We start from the raw sequence: 26,908 nt of genomic DNA on the forward strand, positions 1-26,908 counted from the left end.
AGGAAGCTATGGTTGTAGAGTCGTTATCCATCCTTGTATTGGAAAGGGAGACCGATTTTGGTCGGCCAGCTATGGCAGAAGGTGGGGGCATCGAAATTGAACTCGATCAGATTTCTTCAATTGAAGCTCTAGGCCAAAGTATGCTTGGGATGGATCTTGGAAACCTAAGAACGAAGAAGAAGAGACCTAAAAGATGCAAGCAAGCAAGAAGAATGAAACAACGGGTATTGGATGAAAAGTAATGAATAGTTGCTGCAAGTTCTTGGGGACAAGAACTCTCTCAGGGAGGGGGGAATTGTCATGACCCAAGGAATAATTAGAAGGGCAATAATGTAATTAGTTACCTTAGTTGGTTAGGAGCTATTTCTGTTACAGCACATGTGTGTTGTTATTTTGTTATTTTTTCTTTTTGTCTTGTAGCTTAGTTAGTTAGAGAGTTTTGTCTGATAGCTAAATGTGACTATATATATATTATCTCAGCTGTAGGAAGGGGTATCCAGAATTAATGAATTGAATATTATTTCTCTCTAATATTCCACTCTTTCTCTCTCGTTCTTCTTCCTCTTTATTCTGTTCTTCTATTTCTCCCTCTCTTTCTCTTAATATCTCTCCCTTTTTCTACTGATTTCCCCCTTCCTCCAATATGATTTTCTTTCCCAATTCCTCTTTTAACCTATCACAAACCCTAGGTTCGTGACAATACAATTCACTCTAGCTTCTATCTTTTCCTTGATAAAATGACAATCAATCTCAACATGTTTAGTGTGATCATGTTGCATTGGATTATGTGCAAATTGCTAATTGATTGTCAGAAAGTAATTTCATGGGACCATTGATAGAAACCTTTAGATCATCTAGCACAATCTTAAATCAAAGTAACTCACATAAGCCAAGAGCCATTGCTCGAAACTCTACCGTAACACTAGGCTTGGCTACCACACTTTGTTTTTTGCTTCTTCAAAACACCAAATTTCCTCCAAAAAACACACAGTAGCTTGTAGTAGACTGTCTATCCATAAGAGAGCCTCCACAATCAGCATCAGTGTAGCCTATGACTTCCAGTTCCTTCCCTGATTTGAACTGTCGGTCCAATATATCACCCAATAAATCAAGAAATAAGTCCACTCGACCACTCTCTCACCGATTCAAATATACAACAAAAACAGAAATTAAAGAAATAACAGGAGACAAAGATAGAACAATCAAACCACATGGAAGACATTGAGAAATATCATGGTTTGAACTGTTTTACACCAGTCCTACATCTAGCCTTCAGAGAGAGGAATCCACTATAATCTTGATGAAAAACAGTACAATCAATCACTCTTGCACACCCCCACAACCCTCACCGATACACTTGAGAACCCTCACTGCAGATTACAAAGCTTTCTCACACTTTTCTCTAACAGTACAACACTGAAGACTCAATGAGATCAAACAGTTTTTCAGGGGTTCATAAGACTGCCTATCGCCTCTTATTTATAGACATAAGACGTGTTAGTTACAAGAGGAAATACCCAGAATACAATACCCTAATTTACCCCTCACTTAAATACATGCAATTAGCCTTTTATTCCTAATTTTTCGCTGTCGAGTATTTAAACTAATATGCCCGAGTTCTTCTAGAATGTCCAGCCACTCAATGCAAAACTTGAATAACATGAACAAAAGACCCTTTCCTGGAGTTGCTTTGAGATAACATAGAATTCTTCTAACAGCTTGCATGTGTTCTTCAATAGGGTGATGCATGAATTGACTCACCAGGTTGACAATAAATGCTATGTTAGGCCAGGTGTGAGATAGGTAGATTAATCTACGTGCTAACCTTTGGTATCTCCCCTTATCAACCATCAGACTATCACTGTGACCTAACATCAGGTTAGGTTCCAAAGATGTGCTAGTTGCTCTGCCACCAAGCATCCTAGTCCCTTCCAATAGATCCATAGTGTATTTTCTTTGGGGAAGTAATATACCTTCCTTAAAGTAGGCAACCTCTATCCCCAAGAATTACCTAAGTTTGCCAAGGTCTTTGATGTCAAACACACGAGCCAAATTCTCCTTTTCGCAACTTTTGTTCATCACATTCATTTCCAGTGGAAATTATGTCATCTACATACACAAGAAAGGCTGTTAGAGTACCTTTATTTGAATGCTTGATGAATAGAGTGTGATGTGCCTTGCTTTGCCAATACCCCATTTCCTTCAATGCCTTTGAGAATGGAATAAACTAGGCTCTTGGGGATTGTTTTAGGCCATAAAAGGCTTTCTTTAATTTGCAAACATAACCTGCATCAACTCCATTAGCAAAACTTGGTGGTGGTTCCATAAAAACTTCTCTACGTCACCATGTAGGAAGGTATTTTTAACATCTAACTGCATCAACTCCTTGCCATAACAACTAGTCAAAGATAGTAGAATCCTCACTATAGTCATCTTAGCCACGATGCAAAAGTCTCCAAGTAATCTATGCCATAAGTTTGAGTGTAGCCCTTTGCTACTAATCGGGTTTTGTATCTTTCCAATGTTCCATCAACGTTATACTTCATATTAAACACTCATTTGCACCCACTAGTTGAACTCCCGTTGGTCTAGGCACTATTTCTTGGGTTTGATTTTTCTCCAAGGCCCTTATTCCTCATGCATAGCTTGTACCCAATTCTGATTCTGTAATCCTCTTCTACGGTCTTAGGAATAACTATGGAATCAAGAGAGGTTAGAAAACTCTTGTGATTTGGGGAAAGCCTGTGATAAGAAATGAATTGGGCAATATGGTGATGTGTGCAGCTCCTAACACCTTTTCTAATAGCAATAGGAAAATCCAAATCAGAATGTATAGGATTAGAACAATCAAAAGGATGAGAAACATTAGAGGGCTGAGTGAGTTCCAAACCTGACCGAGAGATAGATGATGGGCCTTGCTTAGCACATGGATTGGGCTGTTCTTTCCTCTTGTACACGTATGGTGAGACCTTGAACTTGACGAGAGATCTTTTGGGCTGAACAGAGAGTGGGGAATTAGGAGATGTTTGCAAGTCTCTTGATTCTATTGTCTTTGGATTAGGAGTAGTAGGTAAAGTTGAGGAATTGGGAGAAGAATGTGGTTGAGACACTTCCAAGATAGGTAAATCATGATCATCAGTTGCAATCTCCCCCTTAGGACTAGAAGTAGGAGATGGGAAAAAAGATTGATTCTCCACAAAAGTTACATCCTTATACACAACAATCTTTTGAGTAGGAGGATTGTAGCACTTGTACCCTTTTTGGGTAGGAGAATACCCCGAAAAGACACACCTAAGAACTCGGGAGTGAAACTTATCCTTGTGATGTTTAGAGACATGAACAAAAGCTACACACTTGAATACCTTCCTTGAGAGGAAGAGAAGTATGAAGATCAATTTTTGGGAAGTAGGAAGAAAGACACTGAAATGGGGTAAGTTGATCTAGAACTCTTGAGAGAACCCTATTGATTAAATAGGTTGTAGTTAGCACTGCCTCACCCTAGAAAGATTTAGGAACAGAATGTTGGTGCAAGAGAGCCCTAGCAACATTTAGGAGATGCCTTATTTTTCTCTCAACAACTCCATTTTGTTGGGGGATTTCAGCACAAGAGGATTCATGAACAATTCCCTCTTGTTGGAAAAATTGATTGAGGTGATGATTCAAATAGTCTCTTGTATTATCAATTCTGAATTTTTTGATAAGAGACCCCAAATTGAGTGAGTGAGAATCATCTTATAAAACAAGGGTAGGATGTTGCTGATGGCTGCCTTGTCTTTGAGTAAATATACCCATGTCATCTGAATGTAGTCATCAATAAATGATACAAACCATTTAGCCCTAGAACAATTGGGAACTCTAGAAAGCCCCCACACATCAGAATGTACCAAGGAGAAAGGAAACAAAAAAAAGTTTATTACTAATAGCATTGGGTACTCAATGGTGTTTAGATAACTCACACACATCACAATAAAAAGAATTGACATCAACACCTTTAAATAGACTTGGGAACATGGTTTTTAATAAAGTAAAAGGTGGGTGCCCTAATCTAAAATGTTGAAGCCATACATCTGACTGAGTATAAGTGAGCAAAGAGGAGTGGGTAAGGCTAGGATGATCTCCTGCAGGTGACTCACTGTTTCTTTGTAGGTAGTACAACCCATTCAATGCCTTAACAACACCAATCATCTTCCCTGTTGCTAGATCCTGAAACACAGCTATGAGGTGAGAAAATCACCCAACAATTAAGACTTTGGGTAAGCTTGTAAATTGAAAGCAAATTGGTAGAAAGGCTAGGTGCATAAAGGACATGTTGGGCAGGTAGAGATGGGTTTAAACACACATTTCCTTGCCCAACTGTAGGAACAACCTGGCCATTAGCAACTGTGATTTTTCTGGAGTCGGTTATTGGTTCATAGGTTTCAAAAACTTTTAGATTAGGTGACATGTTGTCAGTGGCTCTAGAATCTAAAATTCATAGTTCATTCCTAGTTGTATATGAGGCAATTGAGAGCTTAGAATTAAGACACATACCTGCTTGAGTTAAAGAACAATCACCTTGGAGAGTCTTTAGGAAAACTTCAACTTCCCAATCTCTTTTGCATTCAATTCTCCTAGGTCTGAGGAGGTAGTTGAATCAACCTTTTTAGTTGGCTCCTCTATTTCTTTGGTGGAGAGATGGGCTTTTCCTTGATTCTTTGGCTGTAAGTTCTTGAAACCTCCAATTTTGCTTAGTACTGCCTCTTTACCATGCATTTAAAGCATGTGTCTCTTGTTGTATGCCTAGGTTTTTTGCAGTAAGAGCACCAAAGCCCCTCCTTTGTCTACTTTGATGAGGATTGATCTTTGCCTTGTAGAGGCTTCATCCATGTACCTTGCACCTTCTATGTTCTTCACTTCTCACTATAAAATAGACCTCATTTAGTAAAGACATTTTTTCCTTGCTAAGTATTTGGGCCCGCCCTTGATCAAACTCAGGGTTAAGTCTTGCTAAAAACTCCACTATCCTATCTCTCTCTAGCATAGAGGTTAGAATGATGGCATCCTCACTACACACCATTTTTATATCTTGATAGTGGTCTAATTCCAGCCAAAATCCATTCATCGAGTTGTAATATTCAGTTAGAGTTATAGCCCCTTGCTTTGTACTATTGATTTTAGTCTTAATCTCATACACAACCAACGCATCTTGTACCTTAAAATAGGTCCTCTTCACCGTTTTCCAAATGCCTCTAGCGGTAGATAAAAACATATAGTTTTTACTTATCTCTGGAAGCATATCACTCCACAACCAAGACATCAACATCGAATCCTCCACATCCCAGACAACAAAGTTTGGATCTGTCACCTTAGGTACTAGTCTGGTGAGATGGGCTATTTTCCCTCGGCCCTTTAGAAAAGTCCTCACCAATTGGGACCACTAAAGATAGTTTCCATCATCTAGTCAATAGGAGTGGTGCATTCCCAGTAGTTTGTTGGTTGGAGCTCCACCGGCAGTCTGTTCAATAAGCATAGCTTCTCTTGTTGACATAGGAGAAGTGGTTTTAGAAATCTCCGACATTATAGGGAGATATAACACCAGAAAAACAAGACAAGAACAAACAAAGGAGGGATGTGGCAATGAAGGCTCACAAGAGTTCAAATTGAGGCAATGAAGGCACACTAATACTTAGAGGTTTTTGGCTCTGATACCATGTAGAAAATAGGCTATAAGGAATATAGAAGAAAACAAGTATAAGTCACTGTGTTCTCTTGATTATGCATGACATTACATTCCCTATTAATAGGGATGAGAATTACACTTAGAGGAAAGCTAAAAAGAATGGAAAGATACCCTATACACTTTACAAGTAAACAAGAGATACAAAACAGAATTAGGAAATCTCTAAAACTGGACTGCTTTCTAAATGTGGAGGATAGGATTAGTTCTGATTTTAGAAAGCTGACTTGGACACTCATTCCATAATTCTGTGGATTATTCAACCGTCATTATTGTTAGAGCTGATCACATCCTTCAATATCATTTACATGCCTTTAGTGTCTGCCTATAAGTTTTTTTTGATGGAAGGAGACTTGTGGTTGTTGCAGTAGGAAGATGTTCAAAATTGCTTCATTGTAATTGTTTATAGAATGAGATGCAGATAATATATACTTTTTCAATATTGGATATGATTTTTGTTACTAAATAAATTTATCTTCTTCTCTTTCCTTTTTTTCCCTTTGCTTTTTTCCTGAATGTAGGTTGGTCCTGGATCCATTCTGCGAGGTCCTTTACAAAATGCCACAACTGATGCAGTGTAATTTGACTACTATATTTCTTATGATCCAAAGTTCTTGCCAGATTTGTTTGAATTTATTTAACTGAATACAATTTTGGTGGATGTTAGGACGCCGAAACTTAACTGTGAACATGAAAGTTGTCCCTCCGAACTGTTACATCCACCTGAAGACTGCAATGTCAATTCTTCCTTGTCCTTTACGCTTCAGGTGTTTGCATAGTAATAAAATTGCTTGCTCTGTTATAGAGTTGGATAATTATTTATTTAGGCTTTTTAACATTTTTATTCATCTGCTTCTTTAGATATGCCGTGTTGAGGATATCCTTGTTGAAGGCCTGATAGAAGGATCCGTTGTCCATTTCCATAGGGCAAGAACTATTGCTATCCAGTCTCTTGGAATGATTAATGCATCAGGGTTGGGTATGCAGTTTTTTTTTAATAATGTAAATCCAGTAAATTTCTGTACATCTTCTGTTGTTCATTTACTGCCTTGAGAGAAAGAATGTTGTTATCACGTTACAGTTAGAAAAAAAATTGTACACTGCTTAACTAATATCTTTAGATGACAGGTTGCACTGGTGGTGTGGGTAAAGGAAAAGTTTTAAGCAATGGTATTGGTGGTGGGGGTGGCCATGGTGGTAAAGGTGGGGATGGATATTATAATGGCAGCCGTGCTGAGGGTGGTATTGCATATGGAGATTCTTACTTGCCTTGTGAACTTGGTAGTGGAAGTGGAAATGAAAGTTTAGCTCCAACAACGGCTGGCGGTGGCATAATAGGTAAGCAATAAGCTTGAATACTTTTATTGGTCTTTCAAGGATCAGCTTTTGTGGCACGCTCAAAACAGATTTCTTTGTTAGTTTTGTTTTGTTTTGTTTTTGTTTTTTGGTTTGTTCTCCTTTTGGATTAATATGTGCAGATCAGCTCTAGTGGTCAGATAGTGTTAGTTTTCTTGTTTCATTACAAAAATAAGAAGTTTTTCCTGATGATATCTACATAGTAGTTAGTCAGCAATTAGAAGGGCGGATGCCAGGTTCAAACTCTAAAATCTGCCAATAATTATTCTTAATAGAAATTAGGAAAATTTACTGAAATGTTCCGGGAAATCACTTGAGTGATTTGGTATTATCTCCGCATTTTTCTGATTTCAGTTTTGGAAAAAAGTGAGTTTTTGAGAATCTCTACTTATTTTCTTTATGGTTCAAAAGATTTGATGTAAATCCCCTTTAACAGTTAGATATTATTGATTATGAGTACCTGTCTTAGAGGTGGATTTTCCAAATTGACAAGCATGCATAGAATTGTCCACTCTGCTGATTTTTCTTGTGCTTGTTATTATTATTTGTTTTATGTTCTATAAATGTTTTATTAAAAAAATGTTGAGCCCATTATTGCTCAGATGATCCCAAGTCAATGGTCCATGGGTTCAAGGGAGACCGATGATGCTACTAACAGTGGTATAACAAGTTTAAGGGGGATCAATAAGAATGGTCTCCAACTGGGTATTAAAGATGGGCAAGGTGTGTTGGGGTTTGAGTTACCGTAAAATGAGCTCAACAGGGTGGCTTTGAGTTCTTTTATACCGTTTTCCTTGTGTTTTTTTTTTTTTTTTGGGGGGGGGGGGAGGGGGGGTGCGCAGCATGAAGAGTTGCTTATCTTCCCAATGGTATCCAACTGGGTATTAAAGATGGGCAAAGTGTGTTGGGGTTTGAGTTACCATAAAATGAACTCAACAGGGTGGCTTTGAGTTCTTTTTTTACCATTTTCCTTGAGGGTTTTTTTTTTTGGGGGTAGGGGGTGTGTGTAAAGAGTTGCTCATCTTCCAATGCGTTGATGCTGGTATAGACCCATAAAATCTGCAAGGAAATCTCCTTATGTCATGTACAAACCACATTACCAGTACAGAAAAGAAGCTGATTTATGTTATGTTCATGTAGTTAAAAGAAAATAAAGAGATAATATCAATGGAATGAAGAGAAGGATAATTCATAGAACAAACTGATTTTTGTTTGCTGAAGCTGGGGGAGTAAAAATGATGTTGCCTGATAGAAAGTGAGTCAGCGCTAGAGATAGGGCCCCTGACTTATTTAGTTGTCTTAGGTTTTTATATTATTTTACATTTCTGCCAAGAACCTTTTAGCAAACTAAAGAGGCAGGCCTTTGATCTTTTTTAATTAGTTTTTCTTGAGAGAATTGCCTGTTTGGAAACATTTTACAGCTGTTTGGAAACACTTAAAATCAGGAATTAGAATTCTAATTCCTCCTTGTTTGGAACCAACTGTTATAGAATTGGAATTCTAATTCCTTAGTTTTAGTGATTCTAACATAATTAGGATTTTGATTATTATTTCTTTGAAACAAGACTTGAAAAATTATTGGATTCAAGTTCATATGTTTGGAGTTAAGATGGAAATAGGAAGGTGTCAAAAATGGCTTAAAAAGATATTCAATCTTATTCCCCTTGCAGGGTTCCAATGAGTATATATACAAGATAGTCTATCGCAATAGGCAGCTTCCAAATCTAGATTAGGCAGTTTCCTAATCTAGGATATAACCAAAACAAACATAATCTTCTAGAAGATGTATCACACAACTATAGAAAGCAATATCAATCAAGAATATCTCGTGTAGTTTCCAACAGAAAGTAATAGTTTGACTTAACAACTCAATCAAAATAAAACGCTGATGTACAATACTAAAAATATAATTTTAGTTTTAATTTTTAGATGTTAACTTTATCAAATAAATAACATTGAGTTTTATATTATAGAAGAAATTTAAATAATTAAAACATTACAACAACATGAAACCACCTTTATCCCCTATGTGAGGTCAATTGCCTGAATTCTAGCTTTTTGTTCATCTCTATCTGTGACCTTATCTTTTTGTAAAGTCCATATGATTAAGAATCAAGCACCCCATTATTTAGTTAAATACTGTTGGTTATTTATTATTTATGATTTTATAAGGCTGCACTTACCTCATTATGTGTATCTATTGAAAATAATGATATAAGAGTATTTTTATACAGATTTTTTAAATGTGCGCCTTGCATGCAAAAGGCTCACGCCAAGGTTCCAAGCACTCTTGTTCCTCAGTGCGTCTTGAGCCTTTGACAACTATGGAGGCAAGCAAAGCCTAAATTTCCTCTATGATATTGGAGGTTACCTCATTTTGTTTGTAGGTTAAAATCTAAGCATTAAAATTATCTTTTTTGTGTTATATATAAATATATATCTTTTTTGGCTGACCCTAAAGTGTGATAAAGGCTTGATTAGTTGTTGTATATTTAACTTTTTAGTTTAATTATGATGTTAAGGATAATATGGTTAAGCTATTTAATTAATTCCATACATAAAAATTAGGATTCAATTTCTATTTTTGATGATTTGTTCAAAACTGAACACTTGAAATTCCAACCCAGTTGAAATCACTAAAACTATGGAATTGGAATTCCAATTTTATAAGAATTGGTTCCAAACAAGCTATTACTGATGCCAAAGGTACCTCTTAACAGTCTATATCCTTTATATTGGAATATGGTGTGTTATGGAACAATGCCATTATGTGAAGTGAAAATACAAACTCATCTTATGGAAATGGTGGTGCTCTTGTTGGACGAGTTTGTTTGGCACATCATCTTATTTTGCATGCAATGAATGGTAGACAAACTAATAATCAGCTGGGGTCATGGAAGGGGTTTGACCGCCTTTTTTACCTCTCCTCTTTAGTGAAGTTTTTGGGATGGCTTTTCATGTCTTAAGACATTCAATTGGTTTTTTTGCGCTTGTAAAGTGTTCACCTCCTTGAAGGCATTTAGTTTGTGTTGTTTCACGTCATGACCCAATCCCACATTGTTAATCTATTGAGAATGTCTTGGGTATATTATTTGGTCCATTGAACCTGTAAGTTACCTTGAGCTAGCACTTTGGATGAGGTCCTGTGGTGTTGCAATGATATTAGAGTTCACTTAGGGCCACTATTGAGGGAATGTGGGTTAGGAAGGTGTTTCAGATGACTTGGGTTACATTTAGATACAAGGGTTCTGGCCTGGCAACTGGCAAGGGCACAAAGAATTAGAGTAGTCCTGACCCAATCCCATGTCTGTAGTCTATTAGAGAGGTGGGGTATATTACCTTGTCCTGTGAACTCATTAGTTACTTTCATTTAGCACTTTGCATGAGGATCTGTTGTGTTATATTACAGGTATTGATAAAAGAAAAAAAAAAAAAAAAAACCCTATCAGCCAGGGGAAGTTGGTTAGACCAGTCCTCTAATGCCAGGTTCATTTGATTTTTGGTTGGTTAAGATGAATTTCGGGTGGAGGGCAGTGGTGGTGCTAATGAATACCTCTTTTTTTTGGCAATGTTGCCTGATATTCTGTCATTATGTTTTACCACTATGAAAATCTCGGCATCTCGTATACTCATCTCTTTCTGGAATGTTACTTGGGTTCTAAAATATTGCATGGACCTATGTCAAAAGCGTGATATATTCTGGTTGAGTTTGTAGTCTCTTCAAAATTTATCATACTGAAGGTTATATGTATTGCTAAATATTGATGACAGCAGTTTGATTTTATTGTTGTTCATTTATTTATGTTATTATTGTCATTATCATGCAGTAATGGGTTCAATGGAACATCCCTTGTCAAGCTTGTCTGTTGAAGGTTCTGTTTTATCTGATGGAGAAAGTTATGGAGAAAATAATTGGAACAATGATAGCAGTAGCATTACTGGTCCTGGAGGTGGATCTGGTGGAACTATTCTTGTGTTTTTACATTCACTAGATGTCAGTGAATCTGGCACTCTTTCCAGTTCTGGGGGCCGTGGTAGTCAAAATGGTGGTGGTGGTGGAGGCGGTGGACGGATTCACTTCCATTGGTCGAATATCCCTACTGGGGATATATATCAGCCAATAGCTAGTGTGAAAGGAATCATCCATACCAGGTTTGATCAAATAAATTTCTGTAACATTTTTGTGAATGACTGTTTCACCTTGTTTATACTTTATATCCTTGTGTGGATTTAGAGTAGGGGAATCATTTTATTGCTTGTGTTGAGTTTGCATTCCCTAAAGATTTTCAGCTATATGGTTTTTGGATTAAATTGCTTCTTTTCTTAATAGTTGTCCCATCAAACCTAATGCTCAAGCACACATGGTTTAAATTTAGTTTGTCTTCCAGTACATGCTTGAGGGGAGTTTCAGGATGAATTGGTAGTGGATATAGGAATAGATTGAAGATTTTAGGTTTTAGTTTTATATGTTTCACCAAACAAATAGTTTCTTGGCATTAGTCCATTGAAGGCAAATATAAAAACTCCTGTTTGCTTGACAAGTGACAATAGAGTAGTAAATTAGAAGAATTTTGTAATAGGATAATAAAAATTGGTTAGGTTAAATATGACAATGAAGAGGTGGAACTGGTTAAAATATTTTTTGGAGTCCATGGGAATACTCTAATTTTAATTTGATTAAAAAAATTTCTTGCAATCATGGTGGAACTGTTCTATGAAAGTGTTTTAGATAATGTGTTAATTAATCTAAAAAGAATATCAAATATTAATTCAACTTTACAGGAATCAAAGTTTCCCAAGTTTGATGCTTTGCCGGAATTTGGATTCCAAATAAAATACTGAGAAGAATACTTGTTTGGTAACTAGTTCAGACTGTGAATACAAATTGATATTGAGATGAATACTGATTTGGTAAATGAGTGTAGAATCCATGTTATTTTCTTTTGCTTTACGTCTCATATTTAAGCCTGAATTTTGATTCCAGTCATGTTCCATGCATGGATATATTTCATGATTTATATGGATCAAAATTTTCTTTTACATTTTTTGTTCTTTGTCTTGTGTTCTGATTCTTATTGAACTACTTGTGTAGCAAGATTTTCTATGATTTGTATAATTTAAAGTTGTCGTGTATGTTCTGAAATAATTTAGGAAAGACAATTCTCTTAAATTTTTTTGTACATATAAACATGTAAAACATATTTGGCATTGTTTATATTATAGTCTTCAACCTTGTCATTTCAACGCAGATCTGTAGAGCACCCGGACAAAATTTTTACGGTGTAGGGATGGTTGAAGAACTATAATATAATACAGTTAGAGCAGTTGCAATATTTTGATTGGGATCCTTACTGATGAAAAGGTTCTGCTTTTTGAGAAAAGGGACTGTGCTTATTTCATCGAGAAGACTTGTCTTAATATTGGTTGGTCACTTTAGGTGGTGGGAGAGGTACAGAGCAGACCTATAAATATGTTAGTGCAAATGGCTACTCTCAGACATGGAAATATTTGTCATGTTAGCTAAGTGCTTATGGTCAACTACATCAAAGTAGTGGGTCAAAAAGAAAAAAAAAAATCATTTTGCAGATTAAACGTGCTGAATTTCATTTTTATGATGCTCGGGCTGTAGCTTGTACCATTCCCTGCTAACATGTTGTTGTTTCCTTTCTATTACTGTAGTGGAGGGCAAGGTAGAGACCAGGGTGGTGCAGGGGGCAATGGAACAGTGTCTGGAAAGGCTTGCCCAAAGGGGCTTTATGGGACGTTCTGTGAGGTTGGTTTTTAGTTTTTATCACTTATGCCTTTTGAGTTTTAAAATATTTCCTTGTTATAAACCATCTCACTTTGAGGTAGTCGTGACATGTATGGCTAGCAACTTTATCTTCCTAATTGGATTGCAGGCTATAAATTGAGTTTCACATCATTCCAGCTTGAATTGGACAATACTTTCATAGCATTTCATGTGACTTCTGATATAGATACCCTTACATTATTCAATGTTACATTTTCTTAACATAAGTTCAGTATGTGATTGAATCCTAAAGCTTTTAATAAGTCACACTAAGAGATCATTGTCTTGAATTTGTTTGTAATTGTTTTTCATTTTTAACCTCCAACTATGGTGTTAAATAGTCAATGCTGACAGGATGTTATTTCCTCTTCTTATAACTGTTTTTAGAGATTATATCTTAAAAGGGTTAAATTTCTGCAGGAGTGTCACACTAAAGCTTTTAATAAGTCACACTAAGAGATCATTGTCTTGAATTTGATTGTAATTGTTTTTCATTTTTAACCTCCTACTATGGTGTTAAATAGTCAATGCTGACAGGATGTTATTTCCTCTTCTTGTAACTGTTTTTAGAGATTATATCTTAAAAGGGTTAAATTTCTGCAGGAGTGTCCGGCTGGCACCTACAAGAATGTTACAGGATCAGACAGAGCCTTGTGTTGTCAATGCCCAGCTAATGAGCTTCCCCATCGTGCTGTTTACATTACTGTCCGAGGTATATGTCCCTACTCTAATGAAAGAGATACAATGTACTTTCCCATTTTTGTGCAACTCTTTTCATGAGATATTGGACAAACCACATTCTAAGGGTATTATTGTTGTTTTCTAAATCATTACTGCTATTTTGAGCTGAAAAAAGCTGGTACATATGGACCTGCAGTTTCACTGGCTATACATGCTTTCTCTTTCTTTTCCAATTTTGTTTCTTTCATTGCTTTAGTTGTGTTAGAAAGATATTTAAATCAAGTATCATGAAAAATATGGTATCAAACATAATCAATATATCCTTCCCTTGATCTTTTATTACAGGTGGTATTGCTGAAACACCTTGTCCTTACAAATGCATTTCAGACAGATATCACATGCCACACTGCTATACAGCTCTCGAAGAGTTGATATACACATTTGGTGGGCCTTGGTTATTTGGCTTTCTGCTTCTGGGCCTTCTCATCCTTTTAGCTCTAGTCCTCAGCGTTGCACGGATGAAATTTGTTAGTGTTGATGAAATGCCAGGCCCAGCTCCCACTCAACATGGTTCTCACATAGACCACTCCTTCCCTTTCCTGGAGTCATTGAATGAGGTTTCTGTCTCTAGTTATTCCTGGACTCTTATACTTAGTTAATTTTCATTTCTCTCACTCTTCCTCTTCCCCTTCTCTCCTTGTTTTTGTCTCTGTTATCATGGGTAAGATGGTTTTAGTCTTGTTGTTCTTGGATTGTCACACTATCTACTTTCAGGTCTTGGAAACTAACAGAAATGAGGAGTCACAGAATCATGTGCATAGAATGTATTTCATGGGACCAAATACATTTAGTGAACCTTGGCATCTTCCTCATACTCCTCCAGAACCAGTCAAGGAGATAGTGTAAGTTAAATTTTCTCTTATCATATTGGTTCCCTTGCTGATTTATTTGTCGATAAAGATTATCTATATGGTGGTGAGGTAGATTTTTGACAAACAGCTATGCTATGGCTATATCCATGTTTTAGTTGTTTCCCTTTTCTTATTAATTAAATTATATATAGCAGTTGAACAGATAAGAAGTTGAATGTGCAGATATGAAGGTGAATTCAATAGGTTTGTGGATGATATTAATGGGATTGCCGCTTATCAGTGGTGGGAGGGATCATTATACAGCATTCTTTGTATTATTGCATATCCTCTTGCGTGGTCATGGCTACAATGGCGTCGGAGGATCAAATTACAAAGACTACGTGAATTTGTGAGATCAGAATATGATCATGGTTGCTTGCGTTCTTGTCGCTCTCGTGCCCTTTATGAAGGGCTTAAGGTTTGTTCCAGTAGAAATTTTGTTAAATACACTATATATAAGAGTAGTGAACTTTATGCGTTGTCCGTGTGTCCCTGTCTTGTCCGTCCCTTTTGTTGCATAGTTACCAGTACTTTAGATAAAGAAAGAACACTGGTTTGGTGTTCCTCACTTTTGATATGATGTCACAATTTTTTGTGATCCTTAAATGTTTTGCATATATAACCTTTTAGACACTTCTCTTTGAGTAATTCCTAAATAGTTATAAATATGGAAATTTGTACATGGTAGATAGAACTTTATTATTATCCTAACAGCATCAATCCATGGTTACCTTAACTACATAGATACAGGGCAAGAAGAATGTTGATGGAGAAAAAGTGGAAATTTGAAATAAATCCATGAGTACTAGGTCCATATTGCGTATGCATCTGTGACTTATAGTGTGTTTATAGTACTGTCTGTCCGTTCCACTGGGTGCTTTGTGATTTGTTTAGTTTAGACCCACATGCTTGTGCATCTTGTGATCAGTCTAGTATGGACATGCATGTGAAGCGTGCGCGCGTGTGCATTGTACATGTAATTTATGCTTCTAATTAAACAGCTGACATTTATGGGGAGGCTGAAATGCTGGACATACATAAACTGATTCAATCAGGGTATCTCCCAGGTCACTATATATTTGGAACCCCTCCACCGCAACACCCGTCCCCCCCCCCCCACCACCACCAAAAAAAAAAAAAAGGCTTGATTACAAATTGGATTACTTTCACTGCCTTACCTTATAGGCTGGCTGATCCTAACTTTAAATCCATTTCCATAAATATAGTAACTTCTGTGGTGTTTACGTTTGAGTTCTTCACAACTGTTCATAGATGGGAATCATCCTTTCAATATTTGTTATACAGTTTCGACACCAAGAAGGCCACATGGATCACAATATTCTTCTACAGTGGGGAAATTATTTTCACCCATTTAAAAAATTACATGGCACATGCAGTATGAACACACGAGATGTCATATTGCTGCTAATTCTCACCAGGACCTCAGAATACACTCACTGATACTCAGCTTCTTCTGTCTTCCTTTCTTCCAAGCTGGAGGAGATAAATAAAATAAAAAGAAAAATTAAGGTTTTTTGCACTGTTGGACGCAAGAGGGAATGTGCTGGGGAACAATAAACATGACTCTGTCAGCAAAGCAGTTGATTCATTTCCAATAATGTGTTTTTTTATCATGTGGCATACCACTTCTCAATACCTGTTTCACCTACCAAAATAGTCCATATTCTGAGTAACCTAAATTCTTAATTTGCTGCCATTTTCTTCTATATGCTTGAAACCTGGGTGAAGTATACTTATATTGCTCACTTTACATTTGTGGCTGTGACTTGGAAAAATGTTTTGAGTTTAATTGTTGAATTTTGTTCCTCATGCTGGTCAATTTTATGATCACATCAATGCTCTACTGTTTACACTCAATAAAGTTCAATTGGATAGGGGAATCTTATTCTTATTGGATTGTTAATTTTTGTTAATCAAGTTAAATTGTTAATAAGATTGTCATTCTTATTCTTGTTGGAGTTCATCACATCAATGCTCTACTGGTCAATTTTGGAGTTTATTGTTGACCTTATGGTTTAACTGGTATTCTTTCCCATGAAAATTTACTACTCAATTAAAAAAAGATTAGTGTTGGGCTATGAACCTCAGAAACTTCTCAAGCTTGGAGTCTTTGGTTTATGATAATGTAGGTGGCGGCAACGTCTGATCTAATGCTAGCATATGTAGACTTTTTCCTTGGTGGGGATGAAAAGAGGAGTGATCTTCCTCCTCACCTTCATCAAAGGTTTCCCATGTCCTTGCTTTTTGGAGGTGATGGAAGTTACATGGCTCCTTTCTCACTGCACAGTGATAATATTATTACAAGTCTCACGAGTCAGGTTTGTTATCTGATGCAACAGTGGAGTTATTATAATACGTATCTTATGTCATAAATTGATTGGCATGCCTTCTGTTTTCAGTCTGTTCCACCTACTACTTGGTATCGTTTTGTGGCTGGTTTAAATGCGCAACTGCGTTTAGTTCGTCGGGGACGTCTTAAAGTGCATTTTCGACCTGTCCTTAGATGGCTTGAAACTCATGCCAATCCTGCTTTGAAGATCCATGGTGTGCGTGTTGATATTGCCTGGTTTCAGTCTACAACTTCTGGTTATTGTCAATACGGACTTCTGGTATATGCTGTCGAAGAACAAATTGAGCATGCAACCTTTGATAGGAGCATTGGAGCAGCAAGAGTGGAGAGACAGTCTCGGTAAAAATATAATATAAATTTCAACCAATACTGATTCTCATGTACCTATATATATATATATCTATATTTATGTGTTTTTATGCATTACTGTGTATACATGTAAGCTTCTGGATAGAGATCATATGTATACTCCCAAAAAGATCACCATGTTCTTTCTTCTATATATTATCTGCCCACAAAAACCCCTAGAAGTTTATCTATTTGAAGGCAATAAAGGGCCACTTCATATATTAACAGTACGCACCCATAAAATATCATATATATTTACAAGTGTGTATAATTCCAGACAAAAATATATATAAAAAAAACGTATAATGAGGAAAGGACATCCTTCTGCTGCCAAAAGAGATGATAGAAGCCACATCAAGCCCCCTTCAGCCCTCATCTTCACCAAAGGCATTCTATCAAACATAAAGGGGCAGTCTCCCCCGTCTTTGCATGGTCTTTGGTGCAATCCGTACTTAAGCAAATGGTGTTTCACTGATTTAGGCACCCTCTGTTTGATATGGTTTTGGGTTTGGACATTCACATGCTGTTATCTTGAGATAACAAGGTCGATTGTCTGAAAGAGAGTCCATGACATAGCTTCTGTGTATTACCATATTATTCTTGAACTCTATTTGCCCCACTTCCAGTCTGGCTCACTTTAGGTTCATATTGTCCACATTGTGCCTGCAACCAACTAAATCTTGTAGACCTGTTATGCATCCTACTAGGACATGAGGGAGTCCATTCTAAGTTATATTTTGCAGTTCTCTATGTATGTTAATGTAGTGCCCAGCATGTCAATTACCAACAGTTTTATGGCTGAATTTGAAAGATAGCTACCACTTAAGAGGAAAAATACGAGTTGACACTAAAGGGGGAAATGGAAAGTGGTCACAAGTTGACCCATTTATTAAACTAATTATGTTGAGTTTTTGTATTCCTTCTTTTCTTTCAAGCAGGACTTATAAAGGAAATACAGTGGATCGTCAGAGAGAGGAGTTTGTCTTAAACCAAAGCCTGCTAAGCAATGAAAATCTTTTGCGGAGGAAGAAGACTTATGGTGGGATTATAGATGCTAACAGCTTAAAGATGCTTGAGGAGAAGAGGAATATATTCTACCCCCTTTCTTTTATAATTCATAACACTAAACCTGTTGGACACCAGGTATCATTCTAAAGTGGTGCATTCTTAATGCCTGTAGGATTACTTACTAGTTACCTTTTTAAGGCAATTTAAACTTTATAAGATTATTTTTGGTTTCTTGCAGGACCTTGTTGGTTTGGTCATCTCAATGCTTCTTTTAGGAGACTTCAGTTTAGTTTTGCTTACTTTGCTCCAGTTGTATTCAATTTCATTGGTGGATGTCTTCCTAGTTTTGTTTATTTTGCCGCTTGGGATTTTACTTCCGTTCCCTGCTGGCATTAATGCTCTTTTCAGTCACGGGCCTAGGCGTTCCGCTGGTCTTGCGCGTGTTTATGCATTGTGGAACATCACATCGTTGGTTAATGTTGTAAGTTGCTTTGTTACCCAAAATAATGTATGGCTTTATTGTCGAACTGATATTTGCTTGCCTTCTGTTTCAATGCATAAAATGCAATGATCTTCGTGTTTACTTGGGATTTTAGAAGACAGCATAGTGCAGACATTTCTTAGACGGTCTCTAGATTGTAGGAGAGAATGAATAAATTGAATATGAAAGGGGAACCAAATGGGATTTGTTTGCTATACTTGTATAAATTAGTCGTATTTGTTGGTTTTTCAACCAGTTTCACCTGTTGAACATGTCGTGTCCTTTGCATCAATCATCCATGTTGCCAAATTAAAAAAGTTTTTGACTAGTTAAAATTTCTCACCAATGTAATAATTATTGATACTTGATTATGCTTTCTGCGCTTCCTCCAGGTCGTTGCATTTATTTGCGGTTATGTTCACTATAGCAGCCAGTCAAGGAAGAAAGCTCCAATTCAGCCATGGAATTTTAGCATGTGAGAATATATGCTTGCACTCGCCATTTCTTCGGCCCTGACGCGGACTGGGTGATACTGATTTAGGTTGTGTTTTTCTTTGTGGGTGCAGGGATGAAAGTGAATGGTGGATATTTCCGGTGGGACTGGTATTGTGTAAATGCATCCAATCTCGGCTCGTTAATTGGCATGTTGCAAACTTGGAGATTCAAGATCGCTCATTGTACAGTACCAACTTTGATCTTTTTTGGCAGTCATGATTTTTTGCCAAAGCATAACAACTTGCAGAATGCTACAATACAAGCTGTATTTTTTCAAATTATGTTTGTCATTTTGTAAGCTGGTAGAGGAGAGTAGATGAATGATTGGCATAGCTGAGAGAGAGAGAGAGAGAGAGAGAGATGACAGAAAAGAAATAGATAGTAGTAGATGGAAAAGAGGTTCGGTTGGTTGGTTCTCTATTCATTGGTGTAAGCAACCATCTTTTGAATATGCATCCAAAGCTTTTGGACTCCAATGTAAATATATATACAAACAGTGTTTAACTATTCCATAACCCTTTTATTGACTTCATCCTTTTGGGGCTCTTGAACCCTTTTTGTTTGTTTTTTTTTTGGGGGGGGGGGGGGGGGGGGTGGTTGTGGGGTGTTGGTATAATCGGTGATTCTGGTGTGTGTTTGCTTGGGTTGATGATCGTTTGTTTTTTTTTTATATTTGGAACTCTTTTGAATTGATTATTATTAGTATACTTTTTTGTTTTTGTTTCAGAAGTATTTGTTAATCAAGATAAAAGAGAAAAAAAGTTAGATATGAAAAGTATGTCGAATGTTTGGTCATTTTAATGTGTTTGTTAAATTTATTCGATTATTTTCAAAAGAAATCTTCACGATTTTTTCTCCTTCTCAAGAAAAATTTATTTGATCACTTTTTTTAGATAAATTTATCTAGTATTTTAAAATTTATTTGATCATTTTTTTAGATAAATTTATTTGGTATTTTATAAATAAGTCTCAATTATTTATATGTTTTTATAAGATAGTTAATGTTATTTAATTTATTTAAAAATTTTAAATTTATTAAAAGAATTTATTCATTTAAATTTTATAATTAATATTATTTATTATATTTTTAAATTAGCATATATTTTAATAATTTTTAAAATTTAAATGACATTATTTTTTTTATCGATTTTTAAAATTTAAATTTCTCTTTATATATATTTTATTAACTAATATAATTTCTTTCATTAATTTTTAAATTATTTTATTTAATTTATATTTTATTATTTATTATAAAAATATATTTTGATCATTTTTAATTATCTAAGTATAATTATTATAATTTTAATAATAATTATTTTTATTTTTCAACTCTTTAAAATCTATTTTTAACATGAATTTAGAAAGTAAAATATTATTTTTAATTTTTAATTTTAATTTTTTAATAATTCATATTAATCGTAAAATATTATTTAATCATAAATTTGTTGTTAATGTTAACAAATAGTTTTAAATAAATTTGATAATAGAAATATTTTGATAAACAAACTCTTATCTTGGTGTTTAGTATATACATTAACAAACACATAAGAAGAAAAAGTACAATTATAAATAAATTTTAAAAAATTTAACAAACTGTTTAATAGAAATATTGAAATACTTAAAGGATTAATCGATCAATCCTTTAAACTAACATGATATTGTAAAACTTATAATAATTTTATCTAAAATCAATAACAATTTATAATAGTTCTATCAAAAATTAATAATAATTCATAATGGTGATTAAAATTATTATTAATTTTAAATAAGACTATTATGAATTATATAATATTAGATCAATATATATATAAATAATATTGTTATGAAAATATAGTAATTATTTAAAAGATATGAAAATTTATACATATTTTAAGTAATATGCAGAATAAATTTTTTTATTTTATATATTATATGTTACAAAACACACAATACATTAATTTTTAGATAATACATATTTGTTATATCTTATTTTTAAAGTCTAACGATTTATTTTTGCTATTTGTATTGGTAAAGATATAGTGATTCACCATTATACTATTTTGTTAAAATTTTACCACCCTATTTTATCAGATATATTAAGAATAAATTAAATTATTTTCAATACATCATCCATTAATTTAATAACAATTCTATATTTGTTTATAAAGTTTGTCTTTGTTATTAAATAGTTTCACAATTAAAAAGATCTATTCGTATGATCATTAAAATGAAATAAAAATTATAATATAATATATTTAATTATAAAACTTTTCAATTGTCGTTATTAATTTACATTATTAAGAAATCACATTACGCAAAATTTAAGGGCCAATTTGACACCGTTGTGTTGTGAACCAGGGGTTAGGCCAAGGCCCAAACATATAAGGAAGAAAACCTAGGGTTCCTCCCCCATTTTGTCGATTGTGCTTTCCAGTGAAACGTCGTTGGTCTCTCAACTAAAGACAATTATCCCTATCGTACTCTTCATTTTGTCGCTGCTTCGTTGTCTCAAAAAGAGAGAGAGAGACAGAGAGAGGTTTCTTCTTCTTTTTCAATCTGTCTACTGTGCACATTGGTAACACTTCTCTTTCATTAATCTTTAATTTATTATGTGTAATCATCTGTTTGTCATTTGTGCAAGTATTCTTCAATTTTATTGGACAATGTGTGTTTGATTCAACATAAAATTTGATCTTGTTTTGTTCCTTAGAAACCCTAAGAAAGCTAAAATGTCTTACTGTGAAATCTTTTGATCCTTCGAACTTGAGCTCGAGCCCGAGCTCAACAGAAGCTTGTTGAGGTCGGGTAAGGAAAGATATTCAATGCAAATTCTACCACATTGTTTTCGGAGCGTATCACTACCCTTGAGGCTTGACTTAACAAGGATAAGGTGATGTGGGGTTGATAGGGTAGCCAACAGAAGGGAGATCGATCATGTATAACAAACCTTAAGGATCTTGACCCAAATCCATCTAAAATCGTAGTTGCTACAACCTAGTCACTAAGAACCAGGTTTAATTACTCAATTAAACTCGTTAACGGATTTAACTATGCAACTAAACCCGGACCATGGGGGACTAGGTTTAACTACCTAATTAAACCTGGACATTAAACCCAATAGGTTTAGGGAGGCTATTAAATTCAGTCTAGGTTTAAATTAAGCTTGGTCTGGGTTACTGGGTTTTTTTTTTTTGTGTGTGTGTGTCCCATTACATCCATGGTGATAATGAATCTAATTTCTTCCTATGAATCTTGCAGCAATGGATATAGTGATGATGATCATCTAGTGGAATGGGGAATGAAATGGTAATAACTAGGTTGGGGGTAATGTAATGTGTGGGGTCAACAAGAATTTGACTTTTATCAATTTGGTTGACATTGTTTACATGGTGAGAAAAATTGATATAATAATGTACGACATCATTATTCATTATATAATCAAACTCTCGGGAAATGTTCCAGCTAGTAAGTTTCATATCAAATGTTAGTTTGATTAATGGCGAAAATATCCCAAGAGAGGGGTGAATTGAGATATCTATAAATTTTTTATTTTAATAACACTATATAGAGGAAGAAGGAAGGGGTTTCGAAATACACAATATATGTTTCAAAACTAAACTTTCTGTTTGACAAGTTTTGAAATGTGGATGCAATGTGTAATATCCCAAATTTTCTAAAGGGCTCAAGAGTAATTTTAACTTGGGCTATAAGTGAAATTACCAAAAGATTAGGGGTTTAAATATAATTTCTTATAGTTATAAGTACCGAATCGATTGTAGGGAATGTCCCGGAGTGTAAATGTCCAAAGAAAATGATATGATCTCGATGAGCGTTCCGAGATAGGATTTATAGTATTAAAAGAAATTGGAATCGAGATAGTTTTCAGTATACTTTCGATTTAGGCTGAAAAATCGAATCATAGTATGGGACTCCCAAGAAGTTAACGAGACTTTGAGGGAGTTCTAATTTTTTGTAAGGATCAACCCTGAAGTGGTTTCAGGACGAAACAAGGGTCTGACGAGGGCGCATGGATGAAATCATTCTTATCGACTAAGTCTTAAATTATTAATTTTGGATTTTTGGTATCATAATGCAAATTAATTTGATGTTTGAGGATGTAAATGCAATTAGAGAATTAGTTAAGTGAAATAGAGATGAATTTTGGGATTTAAATATGAAAATGTCCTATTATTATGAGTAATATATATAGTGATAAATATATATATATACACACATTTACAACTGTGCATGCGTGTGTGTGTGAGGCGGCCGAGAATTGCGCTAGATTTGGAGGAAATTTGCAGCATGATTTGAGGAGGGAAATCCGCAATAATTGATGGCAAAGGCTAGTGTGGGGCAGTGAGTTAACCTATAATTAGAGAGGAAGAATTTGAGAGAGATGAAAAAGAGAACTGAGAGAAGTAGAGAGTTTGGGAGAGAGGTTGGCCGAGAGAAACAGAAGGTATGGAGATCAAGAGAGAGAGAGGGAGAGATTGAGAAAGAGAGGGAGCTGGGTGTGGTGGCGGCCAAAAGAGGCAGCCATGGCTGCGAACAGCAAGCCACGACCAGCGGTAGTGGGCGACCATGGTCGCGGGCAGCAAGCAACCGTGAGCAGAGTAGGCACGACAACGGCCTCAACGGAGGCCGGCGAGGGCGTGGGCAGCAATCGGAGAGGAGGCAGTGGCCGGTAGAGGTGGCAGTGCGACTGCGCAGAGGGCTGGCATGGCAGTTCGCGTTGGAACAGGTCGCACAGATGAGGAAGAAGAAAAAGAAAAGAAAAAAAAAAGAAAAAAGGGAAAAAAGAAAAAAATAAAGAAAATAGGGGAAAGTCTCCAAAAATCCTAAAAATTAATTTGGGGCTAGAGGAACATGTTTGAGGCCAAGAAATTGTCCATGTGCTCATTTCGAGGTCAATGCACGCATTTTGAGGAAGCCTGAGAGGCTATGTCAAGGTGAGTAAAATTCTTTAGAAAATTTCAAAAAATTAGGAAAGTAATTTTATGAATTGTTATAGAGAAATATTTGAGAAAATAATTGAAAAATATTTAGTTGAGATTTATTGAGGAAAAATAGGAAGAAATATAGGAAAATTATGAGAAATTTAGGAAAAAATAGGATATTTATATTCTTGATTAAATATGATGGTCATGGTATATTGAGGATCTGAATTGAGCACGTTAGAAGCTTAGCACAAGAACCAAGATGTTATGAGATACGTTCAAAGTAAGTGGTTCGACCCAAAAAACCCGATTTTAAGTATATGGTTTATCATGTTATCATGCTTTGATGTGAGTATGTCATATAGATTACATTTACATATATTGATGATGAAATATGCATGTGTACATGATGATATTATTGATCATGCATTCGCATAAGGGTTTAAGAGTACGAGCCGGGACTGCTGCTCTTCCAATGGTGCACCCATACACCTCGGCTTGGTAAGAAAGTTGTAAAAATAGGGAGTAACATTAAGGTACGGTCGGCTCAAAATGAAATGAAGTGAAAAATGACATTTTGCATCCATGTACGAAATATGTTTATTATTCCCTTACTTATATGATTCATCATCTAACTTGGACTTTGCCCATGGAATATTCAATCATTCCAGATGGAGATTATAACAGAAATGAGGATGAATAAGGCATGAAATGACACTTAGCAAAATGCATGATGTAATGATTGAATGTTATGTAACCCATGTATTTAAGTTCTACTACTTTGAATTCTGAATGTTTTGAGGAATGATGGTGTATAACATTATTTATGGTTAATGTTAAAGTTAAGGTTCGATTCTAAGTTCCGCATTTGATGTTTATGATGATTCTCTTTCGAGATAGATGTATGAAAATTTTGAGATGAATATGAGAAATGATATGGTTTAGCAATAGTTTTGAAAGAAAAAAATTTATTATCCTATAATTGTTTCGAGTTATAACACACCTGAAAAAATAGGGTGTTACACAATGTTTCGAAATAAAGTTTTTTGATTTTAGATATTTCGAAATCTTAAGTTTATAATTCAAAAACTCAATTTTACCAAAGTAATGACTTTCTTGAAAAACAATAGGGGACAATGTTTATGATCAATTTTACTAACTTGCTTTGGTTAATAAATTTTTTTTTTAACTTTTAACAAAATACCTAAAAGTAATTGAGCAATGGACAATAAAGAAAAGAGAAATGAGAACACGACAATTTTAGAGTGGTTCGACACTAACTTCTAGTCCACTACCTTCAAGTCTCCCCACTTGAAGGATTTTCAATCCAATACTATCAATCAAGATAAGCAAGGGTTTTACCAAGGTTCATCCTAAAACCTTTACATATAATGAGTTTTTAAAGCTAAACTCAAACATTACAACAATTGATAAAAAAAAATTGATTTAATTTTACAGCCTCAAAAAAAATTATAACAATAACTCCTTACCAATGGTTGTACCAACCTCTTACCAAATCTTTAGACAATGAGAGCCTAGGAATAAATATACCACTTGAATTCACTTGCTCTTCCTTTTCATATTCAATGCACAAGATTGATTGAGAAACATAGTTTGATGCTTCAATAAATGTTTTTGTTCTTATCTTTCTTGTTTCTATCTTCAAACACTTGTTATTTATATCAAGATATAAAATTTTGGTCGTTTTTAGCCGTTAGAGACAAGTTTTCAGGAAGTTTGAAAATATATTTTGAAACACAATATATGAGGTTTTGAATCTCAATTTGCACTAAGGTTTCGAAACATATACCTCATGTTTCGCAATCTCTAACTTTACTGCTAGTTCTGCAGACTGGGATAGCATTTAATGCAAAACAAAAACTCTTACCCACCAAGATTTGCAATTATTACCTTTTTAAATTGAAATAACTTTCACAAAAATGGTTTTAATAGCTTGAAAAAATTTTAGATATAAAAAGAAAAATTTCCATAAAAATGTATTTTAAATTTTCTTTAATCTGCTATAAAAAACGATAGAAGTTTCGAAACATGCGAAACAAGTTTCAAAACATGAATACTTAGACAAAATCATTTGAACCAAAAGCTTATTTTAAAAAACATATTCATTATAAGATATTTCGAAACATAGTATAAAAATATGTTTCACAAAGGTTTCGGAATATACTCACCAAGTTTTGAAACATTACTAACAAAAACATATATTTCGAAATATGAGCAACAATGTTTCGAAACATTATGCACAAACTTTAGAATTTTCGAGCCAAAACCATACATACAAGATTTGAAACCTAGAATGGTTGGTTCGAAATATGAATTTAATACATTGAAATTTTAGGCTCTAATTTGATTTTTCATCAAACACTTTTTCTCATAGATAAAAAAATATGTCACATCATCAAAGACAACTATGGTGTCATTTTTGTTATGTTCAATGAATGCAAATATAAAGTGATTTATGTTGATATAATTTGTAAAGATATTGGAGTTTGTAGGTCTACAGCTTCTGTCACCCCTAACCTAATTCCTACATTCCCTCAAGTTGCCATAACCTGAATCTTAGCCCAAGTCAGCCGCAAAACCAATTTCCTTCATATAGTGGTGGTAATAAAGTTTTAGCTATTGTTGTTCCATTTACATCCGCACGTAATCCACTGAGAAGACTATTGGGTAGATCGAGACATGATCGGATTCCTTCCATTGGGAAAACTCGTCAAAGAAAAATTTGTGAAAAATGAGGTGCACAAGGACACAACCATCTTTGTTTCCCTAATGAAGGTATTTTCTCCATCGGAGAGTCAAGTACAGTCGCT

General features: G+C 34.9%; 1 protein-coding gene across 3 annotated transcripts in view; it reads left to right on the forward strand.

Annotated features, from left to right (window-relative positions):
- Positions 1 to 19,690, forward strand: part of LOC127812870 (uncharacterized) — a 45,409-nt gene extending 25,719 nt beyond the window's left edge. For all 3 annotated transcript variants that reach the window (XM_052353395.1, XM_052353396.1, XM_052353397.1), the window contains 16 exons: positions 6,238 to 6,293; positions 6,384 to 6,483; positions 6,578 to 6,695; positions 6,845 to 7,054; positions 10,900 to 11,224; positions 12,752 to 12,845; positions 13,467 to 13,575; positions 13,890 to 14,161; positions 14,319 to 14,446; positions 14,639 to 14,873; positions 16,606 to 16,794; positions 16,876 to 17,165; positions 18,113 to 18,317; positions 18,421 to 18,663; positions 19,056 to 19,138; positions 19,230 to 19,690. In XM_052353395.1, coding sequence (XP_052209355.1) covers positions 6,238 to 6,293; positions 6,384 to 6,483; positions 6,578 to 6,695; positions 6,845 to 7,054; positions 10,900 to 11,224; positions 12,752 to 12,845; positions 13,467 to 13,575; positions 13,890 to 14,161; positions 14,319 to 14,446; positions 14,639 to 14,873; positions 16,606 to 16,794; positions 16,876 to 17,165; positions 18,113 to 18,317; positions 18,421 to 18,663; positions 19,056 to 19,138; positions 19,230 to 19,377 — 2,805 coding nt within the window. In that variant the 3' untranslated portion in view covers positions 19,378 to 19,690. The remainder of the gene's footprint in view (positions 1 to 6,237; positions 6,294 to 6,383; positions 6,484 to 6,577; positions 6,696 to 6,844; positions 7,055 to 10,899; positions 11,225 to 12,751; positions 12,846 to 13,466; positions 13,576 to 13,889; positions 14,162 to 14,318; positions 14,447 to 14,638; positions 14,874 to 16,605; positions 16,795 to 16,875; positions 17,166 to 18,112; positions 18,318 to 18,420; positions 18,664 to 19,055; positions 19,139 to 19,229) is intronic.
- The last annotated feature ends 7,218 nt before the right edge of the window (positions 19,691 to 26,908 follow it).

The sequence above is a fragment of the Diospyros lotus genome, chromosome 11 (assembly GCF_014633365.1).
Source record: "Diospyros lotus cultivar Yz01 chromosome 11, ASM1463336v1, whole genome shotgun sequence".
NCBI classification, from domain to species: domain Eukaryota; kingdom Viridiplantae; phylum Streptophyta; class Magnoliopsida; order Ericales; family Ebenaceae; genus Diospyros; species Diospyros lotus.